This window comes from Vespula vulgaris, chromosome 3 (assembly GCF_905475345.1).
Source record: "Vespula vulgaris chromosome 3, iyVesVulg1.1, whole genome shotgun sequence".
Classification (NCBI taxonomy): Eukaryota; Metazoa; Arthropoda; class Insecta; order Hymenoptera; family Vespidae; genus Vespula; species Vespula vulgaris.
In genome coordinates this window covers 3947501-3962500 of record NC_066588.1, presented here as the reverse complement: position 1 = coordinate 3962500, position 15000 = coordinate 3947501, and the positions used below count along the sequence as shown (strand labels likewise).

The 15000-nt window shown below is 30.7% G+C and overlaps 1 protein-coding gene across 14 annotated transcripts in view; it reads right to left on the bottom strand.

Moving 5' to 3' along the window:
* The window catches only part of LOC127062609 (septin-7), a 53337-nt gene that overhangs the window by 22357 nt on the left and 15980 nt on the right, over positions 1–15000 (bottom strand). For 13 of the 14 annotated variants that reach the window (XM_050991128.1, XM_050991130.1, XM_050991122.1 and 10 more), the window contains one exon: positions 14593–15000. This exon is cut by the window's right edge. The exons of the other annotated variant lie outside the window; for it this stretch is intronic. In XM_050991128.1, coding sequence (XP_050847085.1) covers positions 14593–14940 — 348 coding nt within the window. In that variant the 5' untranslated portion in view covers positions 14941–15000. The remainder of the gene's footprint in view (positions 1–14592) is intronic. 14 annotated transcript variants of the gene reach the window in all.

Here is a 15000-nt window from a genome sequence, read left to right as displayed (position 1 = left end):
TCGTTCTTGCTTTGCGTTCTCTTCGTAAGAGAACTTCGCATTAGATTCTGAGAAACTCTCCTTACAACCGGTAGTCCGTAATTAGTTTTCAGCAATTTCATCGACATCAATACCAAGCTAGAACTTTATGAGTATTAGCACGTGTTATTAAGATTAGGCAATCAGAGAGAGAAAGAGAGAGATAGCCAAGCAAGAAAGCTATATATATATATATATATATATATATATATATATATATATATATATATATAAATTTGATTATATAAGAGCATAAAATATATACATATATAATTTTATAAAAATAATATAAAATATATACGGATATAAAACCATATTTATTAAATAATAAGATTATATATATATAATATTCTTATAGATATTAAAAAAATATTTGCATGTGTGTGTGTGTTTATTTTTACAATTGTTGTTATTTTTATTATTCTTCATCTTCTTCTTATTAATATTATTATTATTATAAATATTTAATTTAATTTTGTTTTGTAAGTAAAAATGGAAAAGTTGATAATTTTGTTATGAATATATAAAAATATTTTTTAACCGAAAAGGATCCAGCATAATTTAATTAACATTAAGTTTATTAATATTTATTAGATTCAATAAATTTTATTAAGAGTGATAATAAATATTAAGCCTGTTTTCTTTTCGTTTTCTTCCTCTCTTTCTCTTTCTTTTTATTTTTTTTTTTTAAATATAGTATTAATATATTACGTAAGAGTGCTATTTTATTTACCATCAGCCACTTATCAAACTCATGTAAATGATTTTCTCATCGATTTCTCAAGCTATACCTTGCAGAGTCGAGTATCGCATTAGCTTAATTAACGTTAACGAGAGTAACTCCCGTGTGTACGAAACGTCGAGAGTAACATAGTGAAACGTAAACTTGAGTACGAAGAGAAAAATATTAAAATAGAAAAATGAAGAAAAAAAAAAAATAATAATAATAATACAAATTTAATCGAGTTTGCGAATTTTCGAGAGAGAACTTATTTCAGTCAAATACTTTTTAATGTATATTACATGTACTACACCTTGATTACTTTCGTTACGATACATAGTCTTTTATATGCTGCCAAGATTTTTTTTTTATCTGGGATAAGATAAGCACGGAAAAGGTCGATAAGCTTTTTTAATATATCCGCCAAATCAAAGTGGATTACGATGAATTACTCTATACATATATATTATATTTTATGTATGATATAATTTTTTATATATGACTATAATTTTTGTAATATAATTTTTCTATAATATATATATATATATATATATATATATATATATATAAGTGTCATTATATAGAAAAGAAATTATTTATAAAAATTACAGTAAGATCACATACACACACACATTTTTATGCTTTTACACTTTCGAAATTTCCTTCATTATATTTGCAACAAAACGGGGGAGGAAAGAGAAAAAAAAAGAGAAGAGAGGGGCGCAAATATAATCGCTTGAAATAATTTCAAAGATACACTTTTTTTTCACCTAACAATAATGAGACCAAAGCAAGAAAAGAAAAAAAAGAATAAAAATAAATTTCTGCAGCTTTTTCTTTTCTTTTCTTTTTTTAATTGTGGACTACGCTAGAAATGTTGAGCTTGACAATCCCAGTATTATGTGAGAAAAAAAGAAGAGAAAAAAGGGGGAAAAAAAGAAAAAAGAAAATAAAAAAAAAACTTTCATAAAAACTACGCTTTCATTAAAATCGTTCGTATAGTACTTCGTGTCTAACTCGTTGACCGAACGTGTTAGGAACTCATCTAATGATTTCGAGTCTGGTAACAATTCCACGATGGGACGACGAAAATTCATTTCCCTCTGTGTACATATATACAAACACACAAAAAACACATAAATGTCTATACATAAAAGGGGTGGAGGAGGAAAAGGAGGCGATCGTCGATCGTCGAACATGGCGACGAAATCCTTTCGCGGTGAGTATTGGAAAAAACGAGAGAGAGAGAGAGAGAGAGAGAGAGAGAGAGAGAGAGAGAGAGAGAGAGAGAGAGAGAGAGAGATGCGAAAAAAGGTCATGAGTTTCGCGCGAAATTTGAAATTCAAATATGGAAAAGGGAGAAGAATTTCATGAATACTCGAGAACGCCATTACGAACGTACTTGTTCGAGTATTATACTATAAATCGTGGAACGTATTTTCTTTAATAATTTCCTTTAATTATATTCGACATTTCGAAATATAATAATAATAATAATAATAATAATAATAATAATAATAATAATAATAATAATAATAATAATAATAATAATAATAATAATATAGCTATTATGAATATTTTCAAGAGAACCCTTTTGTGTTGGATTCACCTCCTCCCACAAATACATTCCACAAATCTTCAAAAGAATAAGCATCTTGGCATCCAAGGAAACACCCTTAATAACAACAATAACAACAACAACAAAATAGTAGAGTAATAGAAAGAAAAATATTACAATAATAAAAGAATATACGACTCGGTAAAAAAGCCTGTCTTATTATCAGTAAAGCATGATAAAAAAAAAAAAAAAACAAAAGGTTAAAAAAAAAAGAACAATAAAGTAAGACATAAAACACGTATACTAACTTTACCGTTAGTCATATCATAAATCTCGGCCACGTGCGAGGTACGATGCTCGTTATAATAATTCATGCATTACATGAGTAGTTATTTATGCGAACTGTAAGAAAGATCTACTAAGGGAGAAAAAAGAGAGAAAGAGAGAGAAGAAAAAAGAGAAAAAGAGATTAGAAATATTATGATTAAAAATTCACCCTAACATTATGCATGCGATAAGTATTGCATATAACAAGATGATGGATAAAACAAATTTACATTTGTGCATAAAATTAAAAAAATTCCTTCATTAATACGTTGCGAGATAGTAGTTTCTAAGTGATCTTAATAATCAATTGCATATATTCTTTTTCTATGCGAATTTGTTTTCCTGATCGTAAAACAAATCTCCATTTTTTTTTTTTTAAATCACTTAGAAACTCATCTAAGGACTTTTGATGTAGATTGCGCGCGCACACACACACACACAACACACACGGTATCATAATCTCATTTCTCATAAATTAAAAATTTGTTATTACACAATCAGAAGTACAGGTAATCTGAATGTTTTATGTCGATAATAAAGGAAACGATTTAAAAAAGAAAAAGCAAAAAAGAAAAGAAGAAGAAAAATGAACTTATTTATTCAACATAAACGATCGATTTATTACGTGACCAGATCAGATACTTTTCAGAAAATATTACAGAAAGTATCGCTCTCGTAGACGAGACCATTTTTTCTCTTCTTTATCGAAATTCGATTTTGAAGAACTTGAGAATCACTGTTCGAACGATTTATCAAAAGAAAAAGGAACTTTATCAAAAATTCAGAAAAGATCATTTTTGAAAGTTCATCTTTTTTTTTCTTCTTAAGAAGATTGATTTCGAAAAAATTTGAGAAACACTTCGGACGATTCGCCAAGTAACAAAAAAGAGAGAGAGAGAGAGAACTTTTCAGAAAAGTCGAAAAAAGAAAGAAAGAATGCATCAATAAGAAAGTTACATGAAAAAAAAAAAAAAAAACTTTTGTATTTTGAAAAACCCATATTTTTCTCTCCTTTTTTTTTAAACAAGATTAATTTCGAAAAAGTTTGAGAACCACTGAACGGACTAGGGTCGATACGACATCGAAATGGATTCGGGGTGGTGAGGAGAGTAAAGTCGAGGAGAGAAATTTCAAATCGTTCGTCGAACCATTGAATTCCCGTAGGAAGCAGAGAGATAGAAAATGATAGAGAATGAGAGAAAAGAGAGAAAGAGAGATTCAGGAATTCTGTAACCCAATTCGTATTACAATACGTTGGCCTGTGAAACTAAACGGTAGAATCGAAAAAGAGGTTAAAAATGAAAAAAAAAAAAAAAGAAAAGAAAAAAAAAGAAAACCAAGCAAAGTTTGAAGTTTTCCTTTGAAAAGAGTTCAACTATTGCCGATCATAAAGGACAGAGAGAAAAATAAAAAAGAAAAGAGTTTATTTAGCTCCCTTTATTCGTCGTCGAAGGACTAAGAAACGATAATAGAGTTAATGACGTTGACATCGTCAACGATGAAAATCTTCTTAATTAGCGAGCTTGGAAAATTATGCATGCTGTGGTATGAGAGAGAGAGAGAGAGAGAGAGAGAGAGAGAGAGAGAGAGAGAGAGAGAGAGAGAGAGAGAGAGAGAGAGAGAGAGAGAGATCGCACGTGCCGTTGCGAGGCGTCGTCAAGTAATTTTCTTCGATCAAACGCATGCGAGAGAAAACGAGGACGTTGCTGTGCCACGTGATTTTAGTAGAGACGACCCCTACGGGGTTATTCTCCATTTTTTCTTCTCTTTGTTATTTGTATTATTTCATTGTGAAAAGATCAAACGATATAGACGAATCATTAAAGACCTTCGTAAAAATCGGTACCGTGCTATTTTTGTTTCTTTTTCATTTGTTGTTGTCGTTGTGTGCGTCTGTGTGTGGTGTTTCTTTTTTTTTTTAACAGCGTTGTTTACTATGCATGACTTATGTCTAATTATGTTACTTTTTGTTTGTTTCTTTCTTTTTTTTTATTTATAGTAATGTCAGTTCTCCTTCACTTTTTTTTTTTTTTTTTTTTGGGAATATGATTCATTCACCGTCTCATTATTAATTTGATTACGTCGTAAATGAATGTTATTTTCTCTTTGACATTAAAAGTAAAAATGATCTGATAATTATCTTGGGATAAATTTCATTAGGCATACTATTTTCAATGAGAAATTATCAAACGTGACAATTGTCGCGAAACACAAGGGAGAAAACACAATGAAAAGTTTCATTCGATCGTTCCATAGAAACATCCCTTTTTAAAAATCATACTCTCGGAGAGATTGTCTATATGTAATATATCTTGTAGCAAATTTCATTTGAACGATACATTGCAATTCGAACAAAAGCCTTTTGGATAACTCTTCATAGAAGAATTCTACGTGTAGCTTTGGATGTACAATAGTAGGATGTGCTTTGGTGGTCGAGTAAATCCTATGAATCCTCTCTCTCTCTCTCTCTCTTTCTGCTTCGTATGTTCCCTACAATTTCACTGAGGATGAACCTACTACGTTTGTCCTCTGTCTCTATGCATACATGCACGTACGTATTCAAGTACATATGTATGTATGTATGTATGTACGAGAAACGAAAGCGAGGATTTGCTTCGAGGGGAAAAAAAATAACTGGAGAAAAGGGAGAAAGAGAGAAAGAAAAAGAAAAAAAGTGGGACGCGCCCTGCTTTCGTGAAAGGGTGTTTTGTGTCAGATGGTCAGGCACTTCCCCGTCCACCCCTTTCGAATCCACCTTCCGTTACATTGCAATCAACTTGTATTTCATTCATATGCATGTACGTGTGTGTGTGTGTGTAAAAAGTAAACCAAAAGTTCGTAGGTGATTTTTAAAATTAAATCCTCCTTTTCGAGATTTTTAAATTTTATTTTATTGTAAAATGACAAACTTAGTTTGTAAAACTACAAGTATAATTACAAGTTTGATAAGTCTTGAAAAACGTGTAATTGATTTCTTAAATCGTCCAAAAACTTTTGATTCATTCTATATATATTTGTGTGTGTGTGTTTATAATCCATTCCTGATGAAGTCAATTCAAGTTGTATATAGATTTTATATTTTTTTCTTTATCTTTTTTTTTTAATTTTTGATTCATAAGAAATTTTTGTTGCCTTTAACAATGAATTATTCTAGATTGTTCTTAAATTTTAATGTTTCGAATTTTCTGATTTTAACTGAATAATATAGTTTTTGTTCTATATAAAAGAGAATTTATTTAATTGATTAAAATATGAATTTTTTGGGAGGAGGAAGGGAGGAAAATGTTCATTGGATAAATTAATTAACGAATATAAATAAATCATAATTATTACGATTGTTATGATTATTTTAACCTTTTAAATTCTTAAGCTTAATCCTCCTAGTGATATTCTGATATAAAATGAAAATATATTTTTATTGAAGATCCAGAGAAAATAATTTCAAAGGAAACTCATAAGCGTATCACATTACTAAGTATCTACGAGTGTCATTCATTTTTAAGCCGATAAGAGAGTAACATCGAAAGACAAAAAAAAAGAAAAAAAAAGAGAGAGAGAGAAAAGAGTGAGAGAAAAGAGTGAAAGAAAGATAAAGAGAAAAAGATAAAGAGACAAGCAAGAAGGAAACACTCAAGAGAGACTACGTATTGCTCATAAAAGTTTTCTCACCGTGTTAACATTCATAAACTCTCTTTCTCTCAGCAAACTTAGTAACGTATGTAGAAGGATATATGATGTGTTTCAAACTGAAAATTCCTTATGTTGGACGTTTCAAAGAATTACGAAGTTTCATGCGCCCCAATAATTTTTAATATAAAAGTTAAATTCGTATTCTCCGATACAAATTTGTGGATAATACATTTTTCAGAGCACGAACCAAAATTTCTTCACATCGAACATTAATTTCTTTTTAAACTTTTATTAACATAAAAAAGATTCACTTCAATCATCAATTTTCCTAATTTTTTGCTATTATGAAAAAAGAAAAAAAATTCGTTCGCTTCGATCACTAATTTTCTACGCTCTTATTATGATAAAAAAAAAATGATAATAATAATTTGTTCGCTTCATTCATTGCTTTTCTAAATTTATATCAAAATGAAAAAAAAAAAAAAAAGAATCATCGACCTGAATTATTAATTTTCTTCAGAATTTTCACTGACACGAAAATGATTCGAAAAACATGACTTTCAAAATGTTTTGAAAAAGACGAATACAACAAAAACAACTAGAGACCATTTTGTATCTATTTTCTTTTGTATGAGTCACGAGAGAATCATAGTATATTTTTCGATTATACATGACGCACCAAGGGGTAAGACCCTTTAGTAAGCCACCCCCCCATAGTAAGGGCAAAGGGGTCCTTCGACGAAATGCATAAGAGGGCGAGGAAGTCTGCCATGTGTTTATCCGTGCAGTGACTCTCAATCATTATTGTTATTCATTTATATTACAATATAATAAACTATGTACTGTATATATAGATTTTCTGTCGAAAAAAAAAAGAATCTTTAAAATTATTTTTTGTATACTTTCTTAAATTTCTCGATCGCAAAACTAAGATTCTTTTGTAACATCGGCGACAAAAATTATTCCACAGATCTGTAATCTTTTTTCATTTGAAAGAAAGAGGAAAAAAGAAGAAAAAAAAAAAGAATGTTCAACATAATTACACAGAAACAACCGTTAAGCTGTATCCATACTTTCAAGGTTGTTGTACGATAAACGCGTATGCGGGCGGAAAAGTTGAAGTATCTTTCACGACGTCGGCGAAATATTTTTCTCTTCGTAGACTACTAACGAAAGAAAGCAAAACAAAAAAAAAAAAAAATAGAAAAAGTTTTCTCAAAAGTCATTATGGAGTGAATATGGAGTGTAGACCACTTCAGCGCCTCGGTTTTTTCCTTCCTACTTTCTTTTTATTTTTGTTTTTATTTATTTATTTATTTATTTATTATTTTCTTCTTTTTACTCTTAGAATGTTAAATTTCTCTTTTTAATTTGAGAACAGTCAACTGTTCGTGCTATTGTTTATGATATGACCATAACACAGATTGACTTACATACGACCTTCCAAACGTATTTATAAGCATTGGTTACACGCGACCGCCGACAACCTTGCTCGCTCATAAGTAGACACGTACTTTGTGTTTGTTTCAAGCTTTACGACATTGATATCAATCTTCTAACGAATTACGCACGTTCACGTACATATGTTTTCCCGTAAACGATGTTCACTAACGACGCGATTACGTTATATATGTATGTATGCATATATATAGATGTATGTATTTGCATGTGTGTGTATTATGAAATATATATTCATTTTTTACTTAATTTTATTCTATTGCTGTTCTATTTTTGTGAATAACAAATGTGAGTCGAATTCAAACGAATTTTATATAAAAATAATAAAAAATATTAATACAAAATTTTTGCTGTTTGATACATACATAGATACATATATATTTTTTAGTTTTTTCAAGAATTTAATTACTAACGAGAGTACTTTCACGATAATTAATTTTGAAATAATTTAATTACGTACCCTTGTAATAATTAATTTTGAAATAACTTAATTATGTATCTTTGTAATAATTAATTTTGTAATAATTTATAACATACTTTTGCAATAATTAATTTTGCACAATAAAAATCTTCAACTCCAATAATAATAATAGTAATGATGATGATGACAATAATAATAATAATGATGATAAAAATTGACAACTTATAAGAAAAATTAAAAGATCTATAGTGTGTGTGTGTGTGTGTGTTCTAATAGATATATATTCTAATATTATGTTTTTTATAATTTCCTATCGAATTTATAATAAAATAATTTCCAATGAAATACCTACACACACATTTCTTCCATTTACGATATATATAAGTACATACGAGTTCATCTTTATAAAAGAAACGATTATTTTATTTGCACGCGCTTGTACACTCGCAATCAATTAACTAAACTAACGCTTGATTTGAAAAGGTCTCCTTGAAGAGGCCTGGAAGAGATAAGTCTTTCTCTTTCTCCCTTCCTTCCTCCTTACCCCTCGCAAAAGTCCATGAAAACTAAGAGATAAGGGTGCAGCCAAGCCAATGCAGCCATATGTATAACAGTGACGCTCAAACTCAACGTTCTCATCACGCTCGATAAATACCCTGATATTTTTAACACGTATAATTATCCAACGTACAAAAAAATTCTTTTTCTTTCTTTCTTTCTTTCTTTTTCGTTCATTTTACTCATAATTCAAAATTAATTTCGTATCGAATATTCGACTGTCAAACTTTTCATGATTTATGTATTTTTCTATTTCGTACAAGCTTCTAATTGGTCGTTGAGTTAATCACATGACTCTGGGAGAAAGAGAGAAAGAGAGAATCACGAGCTATTTCAAAATGGCGAACGTAAGGCCGAAGTTCGTATAACTTCGCAAGTTGAAAATTTACGAACTTTTCCAAGAGCGCATATAGTGCAACCAAGTCGTACGAATATCCCCCCTCTCAGAATTTATAATTACCCTCCTCCTCCTTTTCTACATCAATTCTCCAACATACCGTGAAATTGTTCACGAAATATGTTATAAGGTTAACGTGCAACATTTCAAAATAATTTTGATATTTCGACTGATAAAACATTCGCAATTCGTATCATTTTTTTTCTATCTTACACACTTGTCGATTTGATTCGTCATCGAGCCATTCACGTGATTAAGGAGAGTCAAGGCCATCATGTACACATACACATATATATATATAAAATTTCTGTAAAGACGTAAGACGTAAAAAAAATCGACCAAAATTTTTTTCTCCTCCATTTTTATCCTACAAAATTTCAAACGTAAAAATTGTTTCAGAGTAAAATTTTTTTACGGTATAAGTCTTCCGGACAACCAATCAAATATGTCATCACGTAATACTACGCTTTAATATGAAATTCAATAGTAAAAAATTAATGATAATTTATGTCTCTCCTTAGAGAAATGAGAGATCATAATCGATATTATAATATATATGCAAGTTCTTACTTCATGAAAAAGGAGACAATTTGAGGAAAGAAATATAAATGAAACACGGAGTTAAATGCGACACATTTTACGTTATTAGATACTTCATCTTATTAAAGATAAATGATTATGATATTCGTATAGCTAAATAAATTTACGCAGGTAATCTAAAATATCCGATTGAATAAAAAATTTCATAACAAATATGCATACATACATACATACATATAAAAAAAGAACCACATTTATCGTTCGACAGAATTATGACGAATTGCATGAACACGTTAGCGTTTTTTTTTTTAGGTTATAAATGGAAAAAGAATCTTTTCGCATTTATTATGGCCAACCTTTCTTTCATATATCATTGACTATACGTTTTTTTTTTCTACATCTTAAGTTTACCATCTTACGTCTTCTTTATGGAATTTTACGTGTATACATGTGTGCGTATCTGCGTGCACGCGTACGATGGCCTTCGCGAGTGTCTTCAAAATGGCGAACGTAAGACCGAAGTTCGTTAACACTTCGTAAAAGTTTAAAATTTACGAACTATGCAACGGAGAACGCATATCGAGAGTGCAACCAACGGTTGAACGAAGCCCTCTCGATTTATAATCACCTCTAGTCCCTTCCCTCTTCATCTCTCCCCCCTCCCCTTCTCTTTTACTACTCCCTCACATCGTGACAAGCAAGGAGTACTGAAGAGAAGCGCGATCCGTACCACCAGTCCTGGCTTGGTCGGCTCGTATCTCGATCAACGACGTAATTTATCGTTTTTCTGGGGCGTCGTCGTCGTCGTCGTCGTCGCCGTCGTAGCTTAAAGAGCAGAACCCTTCGTCTCTTATGTCTGACTCACCACGACGTTTCTCGTTTCAGTAAGAGAGAGAGAGAGAGAAAGCTGCGTGAAATAAACGAGACGACGACGACGACAAACTTCGTTGGCCATGAGAGTCCAAAGTGAGAACTACATTTTTAACCCTCTTCGAGTCCTTCGCTTTGAATTATTCGTTTTGTTTCATTCTGTCTCTTCCAATTCTCAAAGATGAAGAGATTTTAGATACGCCCAAGTAACGAAGAAAAAACAAAAGAAAGGAATATAAATAAATAAAAAAGAAACGACGTATGATATCGAGGATGTATGGTAATTTTTAGTATTTTTAGTTTTCATTCCGTTCATTTTTTTCAAATCTTGTAACAGCTTATAACTTTCTCGTGTAACGTTCAAAAATAGCTTGAAAAATATACGATTTTTGAGATATCTATTAAAATTAATATATTTCTTTTACAAATGAAGATGTTTTGGTTTTATTTTGTTCATTATTTTTATTGTGAGAAGTATGTAGTTTTATGTGAGAAAAAAAGGATTATTTTTCGTTAATAAAGTAAATATTGTTCGAGTAAAAAATGAAATATTTTAATTCGTACCTCGTGTATCCCGTTTATTAAATTCGGGAAATATCAAATTATATAACAATATTGATACATATTGAACATATAGATCTTCTAATACTTTCCAAGTAGAAAAAAAAAGAAAAGAAAAGGAAAAAATTTTAGATCAGATTGAGATAGCGTGTTAAAGTTTGAACGGTTTTTGTCGAAAGCCTACGGGAAATCGAAAGTAAAGCAATGGCGGCGGTGCGAATGACGCACCAAGATGGGGATCGGGGATTGATACCTGCTCCGAGTATACTCCGGATAAGTACCGAGAATTATGAAACGGTCGAGCAAAAACTTGTGAGTCATCTTATGTCTCTCCTGGCATAGTTGCCACGTTTGCTACTTTCCGATTCGATAAGTAACTTCTTTTTCAAACTTTCTTACTTTATATTATGTAGTTTAAACAAAACTTTTCGCCTTTTCTTTTCCTTCAACTTCAAAAATTTTATACACATATATTTGTTTAAAACTTTACGACTAGAAATTTAAGACAAACTTATCATCGATAAAATTCTTCAAGAATTTTTAAAGGCCGACCATTTTCTTCACAAAATTTCAACCAATGAGAAATAAGATCTCTACTTGTTTCAACGTACATAAATAAATAAATAAAAAAAAAAAAACAAGCTTCCCTTCTTCTTCTTCTTTCATGTAAAATAAGAAACAAACTTTCCCTCTTCATTCCTCTAAAAGTTTTACCGAATAACGACGAAATAACGATCACGTTTTACTTTCGCAAAATATCAACCAATAAGAAATAACAATTTCGTTATTCTCATAAATATTTACGAGCAGTGAGAAACAAGATGAAGACTTTGATTCCATCGACTATGCGATATTAACAAATTTGAAACTTAATATTTTGTTGATATCGAAGATACGTCAGGAATCTTCACGAAGATGCATCCCAACGATGAAATATTATGATAAAACTTGTAATTTAATATAATCTATTATTATTATGATTACTATTCTTTTTTTTTTTTTTAATGTCAAGATGGAGATATCATTTGACTTTCAAGATGGCGGGCGAGCCATCAGATGGAAGACATTTTAAACGACAGAGAAGTCACTCCTTAAATGAGACAACACTTCGTCTTGCTAATTCCACGAATGACTACTATTATTATTACTTCCCTGTTCTCCTAAATTTCATTAAGAAGGATTATTAGTTTAAGCTAAGAGAGATATTAAAGCGCGATAGGCACGGGTACAAAGGAAGGATCAAGGTATGGGTTGTTCAATGCCCTCTTCATTACGTTCACAATGGCGGGCGAAATACTGCTGCTGTCGTTGTAAACTGTGCGTATGGGTCGTCACTCTTTCCCTCTCTCCCTTGTCCCCTTTCTCCTCATTCTCTCTCTTTCTCTCTCTTTCTCACTTTTTCTCTTTTTTCTTTCTTTGCTATCAAAAGAGAAAAAACAATATACCTATGAGTGAATGACTCGCGAATACGCCAACTGATTTTTAAAGAGTACTTTGATGTGTATTAGATATTTGCATAAAAAAAAAAGTGAAAAAAGAGAGAGAGAGAGAGAAAGAGAAGAACATGAAAAAGAAATATACAGAAATTACGTAAAACAAAAAAGAGAAGAATTTATAAGTGAATGACTCAGGAATACGCTAACTGATTTTTAAAGAGTACTTCGATTGAAGTTCCTAGATTATTTTTTAAAAAATTATTCTCTTTTTTCTTCGAGATTTTTCAAACGTACAGTTTTATGATCTGAACGAAATAAACGTTTCGAGATGGAAGTAGTAATTGATTTGAGAGAAAAGAAAAAAAGAAAAAAGAAAGTGGATCATCTAGGAACTTTTGAATTCAATTAAGGAGTTTTCGTCTATCTTGTAACACGCTGAAACATTAATGAACGATTAGGTACCATGTGTACATAACGTTCTAATACCAAGGCACGATTTCAGGCTCGATAGACCGACAAGAATCTTGTGATCGGTCGATTACATCGTGTAACGCTTGAATTATAGATGTCGAGAAGCTAGAGAGAGAGAGAGGGAAGTAAGGTTAGAAGCTGTAAATTGAAGTAGAAACTTTGATTACGTTCCTCAAACGCACCAAACGATAATCCGAACGTTAAACGATGAGCTATTACGAAGAAGTTATATACGTAACTATGATGATTCGTATACGAGGGAAAAAGTAGCCAATGATCAAAAGTTGTAAGGAATATTTAATTTTCTTGGAAAATGAATATCGAAGTATAAAAGAAAACGTATGTAAATTGATAGAATGAAAAGAGGGAAAGAATCTTTTTTTTTTTGCTTTTTCTCTTCTTTTCTTCTTTAAGATAAAAGAAGATAACCTTTTTTATAAGCTCATTGTAAGTTATAATAAGGGCATGTAAGTTATATAGTAAGGATTATCACCAAAGAAAAATATTTAAAAAGTTAGGTTAAAATTCGACTTAAATTTAAAAAAGAAAGAAAACAAAAAATGATATGTTAGGTACTAAGTAATACATGTAGATAATATTTTGTTGTCATTGAAGATTCGAATTAATATTAAATATCGACATATGAAAGGAAATTTATAAGAAGTAAAATTAGAACTTTTTTTTTTTTTTTTACGGATTATATAAAAAGAGAAAATTTACTTTTATACTTTCTTTAATAAGTATCTACAAATGTGTAGAATTGTCGAAGAAAGAAAATACGATAAAAAAAAGTTAGGTTAAAATTCGATCATATTTGATATAAAATCTAATATGATTACCAAGCTCGCAATTAATCGAGTTATGTTATAAAATTTGACGAATGATGGTGAATAGACTCGATTGAAGATTATTTTCCGTTCATATTTTTTCTAATAAGTAAACACAAGATTGTCAAAGAAAGGAAGTACGATAAAAAAAAAAAAAAAAGAGAGAGAGAGAAAGGAAATTAGGTTAGAATACGATCGTATCCAATATAAGAGATAACACGATTGCTACAGAAAATGAAAAATTAATAATGTCAATACACGAAAGAAACCTGACTCTTCCAATATCAAGTTTCCAATCAATATTATAAAAGTTGGATCAATGTTATCGCAAAATCATCCCCGAATGCTGATGGATCGATCGATTCGATTAACGATTATATTTGTTCCCCATACTTTCTTTAATAAGTTTAATAATTAAAGAAAGTACGAAAAAAAAAAGTTAGGTTAGAATTCGATGATATCCAATATTGAAATATAAAGCAATCGCCATAGAAAATTCCGAAAATGACAACGTGAATAGATTGAAGGTTATATATATAACATATATATATATATACATATTTCCTTGTTTCATACTTTCTCTAATAAATTTAGTGATAAAAGAAAGAAAGAAAATAAAAAAGGGTTAGAATTCGTTGATATCCAATATAAAATATGATAATACAATACTCATAGAAATTTCAATATTACGAAAGAAAGAACCTACTTCTGTCAATATCAATATTTCAATTAATATTATAAAAATTTTGTTGGATCAACTTTATCGCTAGATCATTCCGATTCGATAGAAAATTCTTACCGATGTGGCATCGCCGTTGGCCTTTTCTCCATCGAGTATCCTCTGCCTGAGGGCGAGTCTTTCGAGGCTTGCCAGCCTGTAACTACCCCCAGCCTCTCTGTCTCTGCTCAATCTCTCGGCGGCGCCACTGCCGTTCGATCCCGCGTTGAAACTCGACGTATATTTCGGTAAAGTCGGAGGCGGCACTTGCCGTGGTTTATCTCGATTCAACATCGAATTACTGCTATAGAGGAAAGACGAGTTGTTCGGTATCGTCCTGGTGTTACCGGTAACGTTGATGGTAGCAGATTTAAGACCGTTGCTTTGCGTCGGACCTGCTGAACCGTTTTGTTGATTTTCCGTAGACATCTTCCTTTTCTTTTATCTTTATATTTATCTTTTTCTTCTTCTTATTGTTCGTTCCTCTTC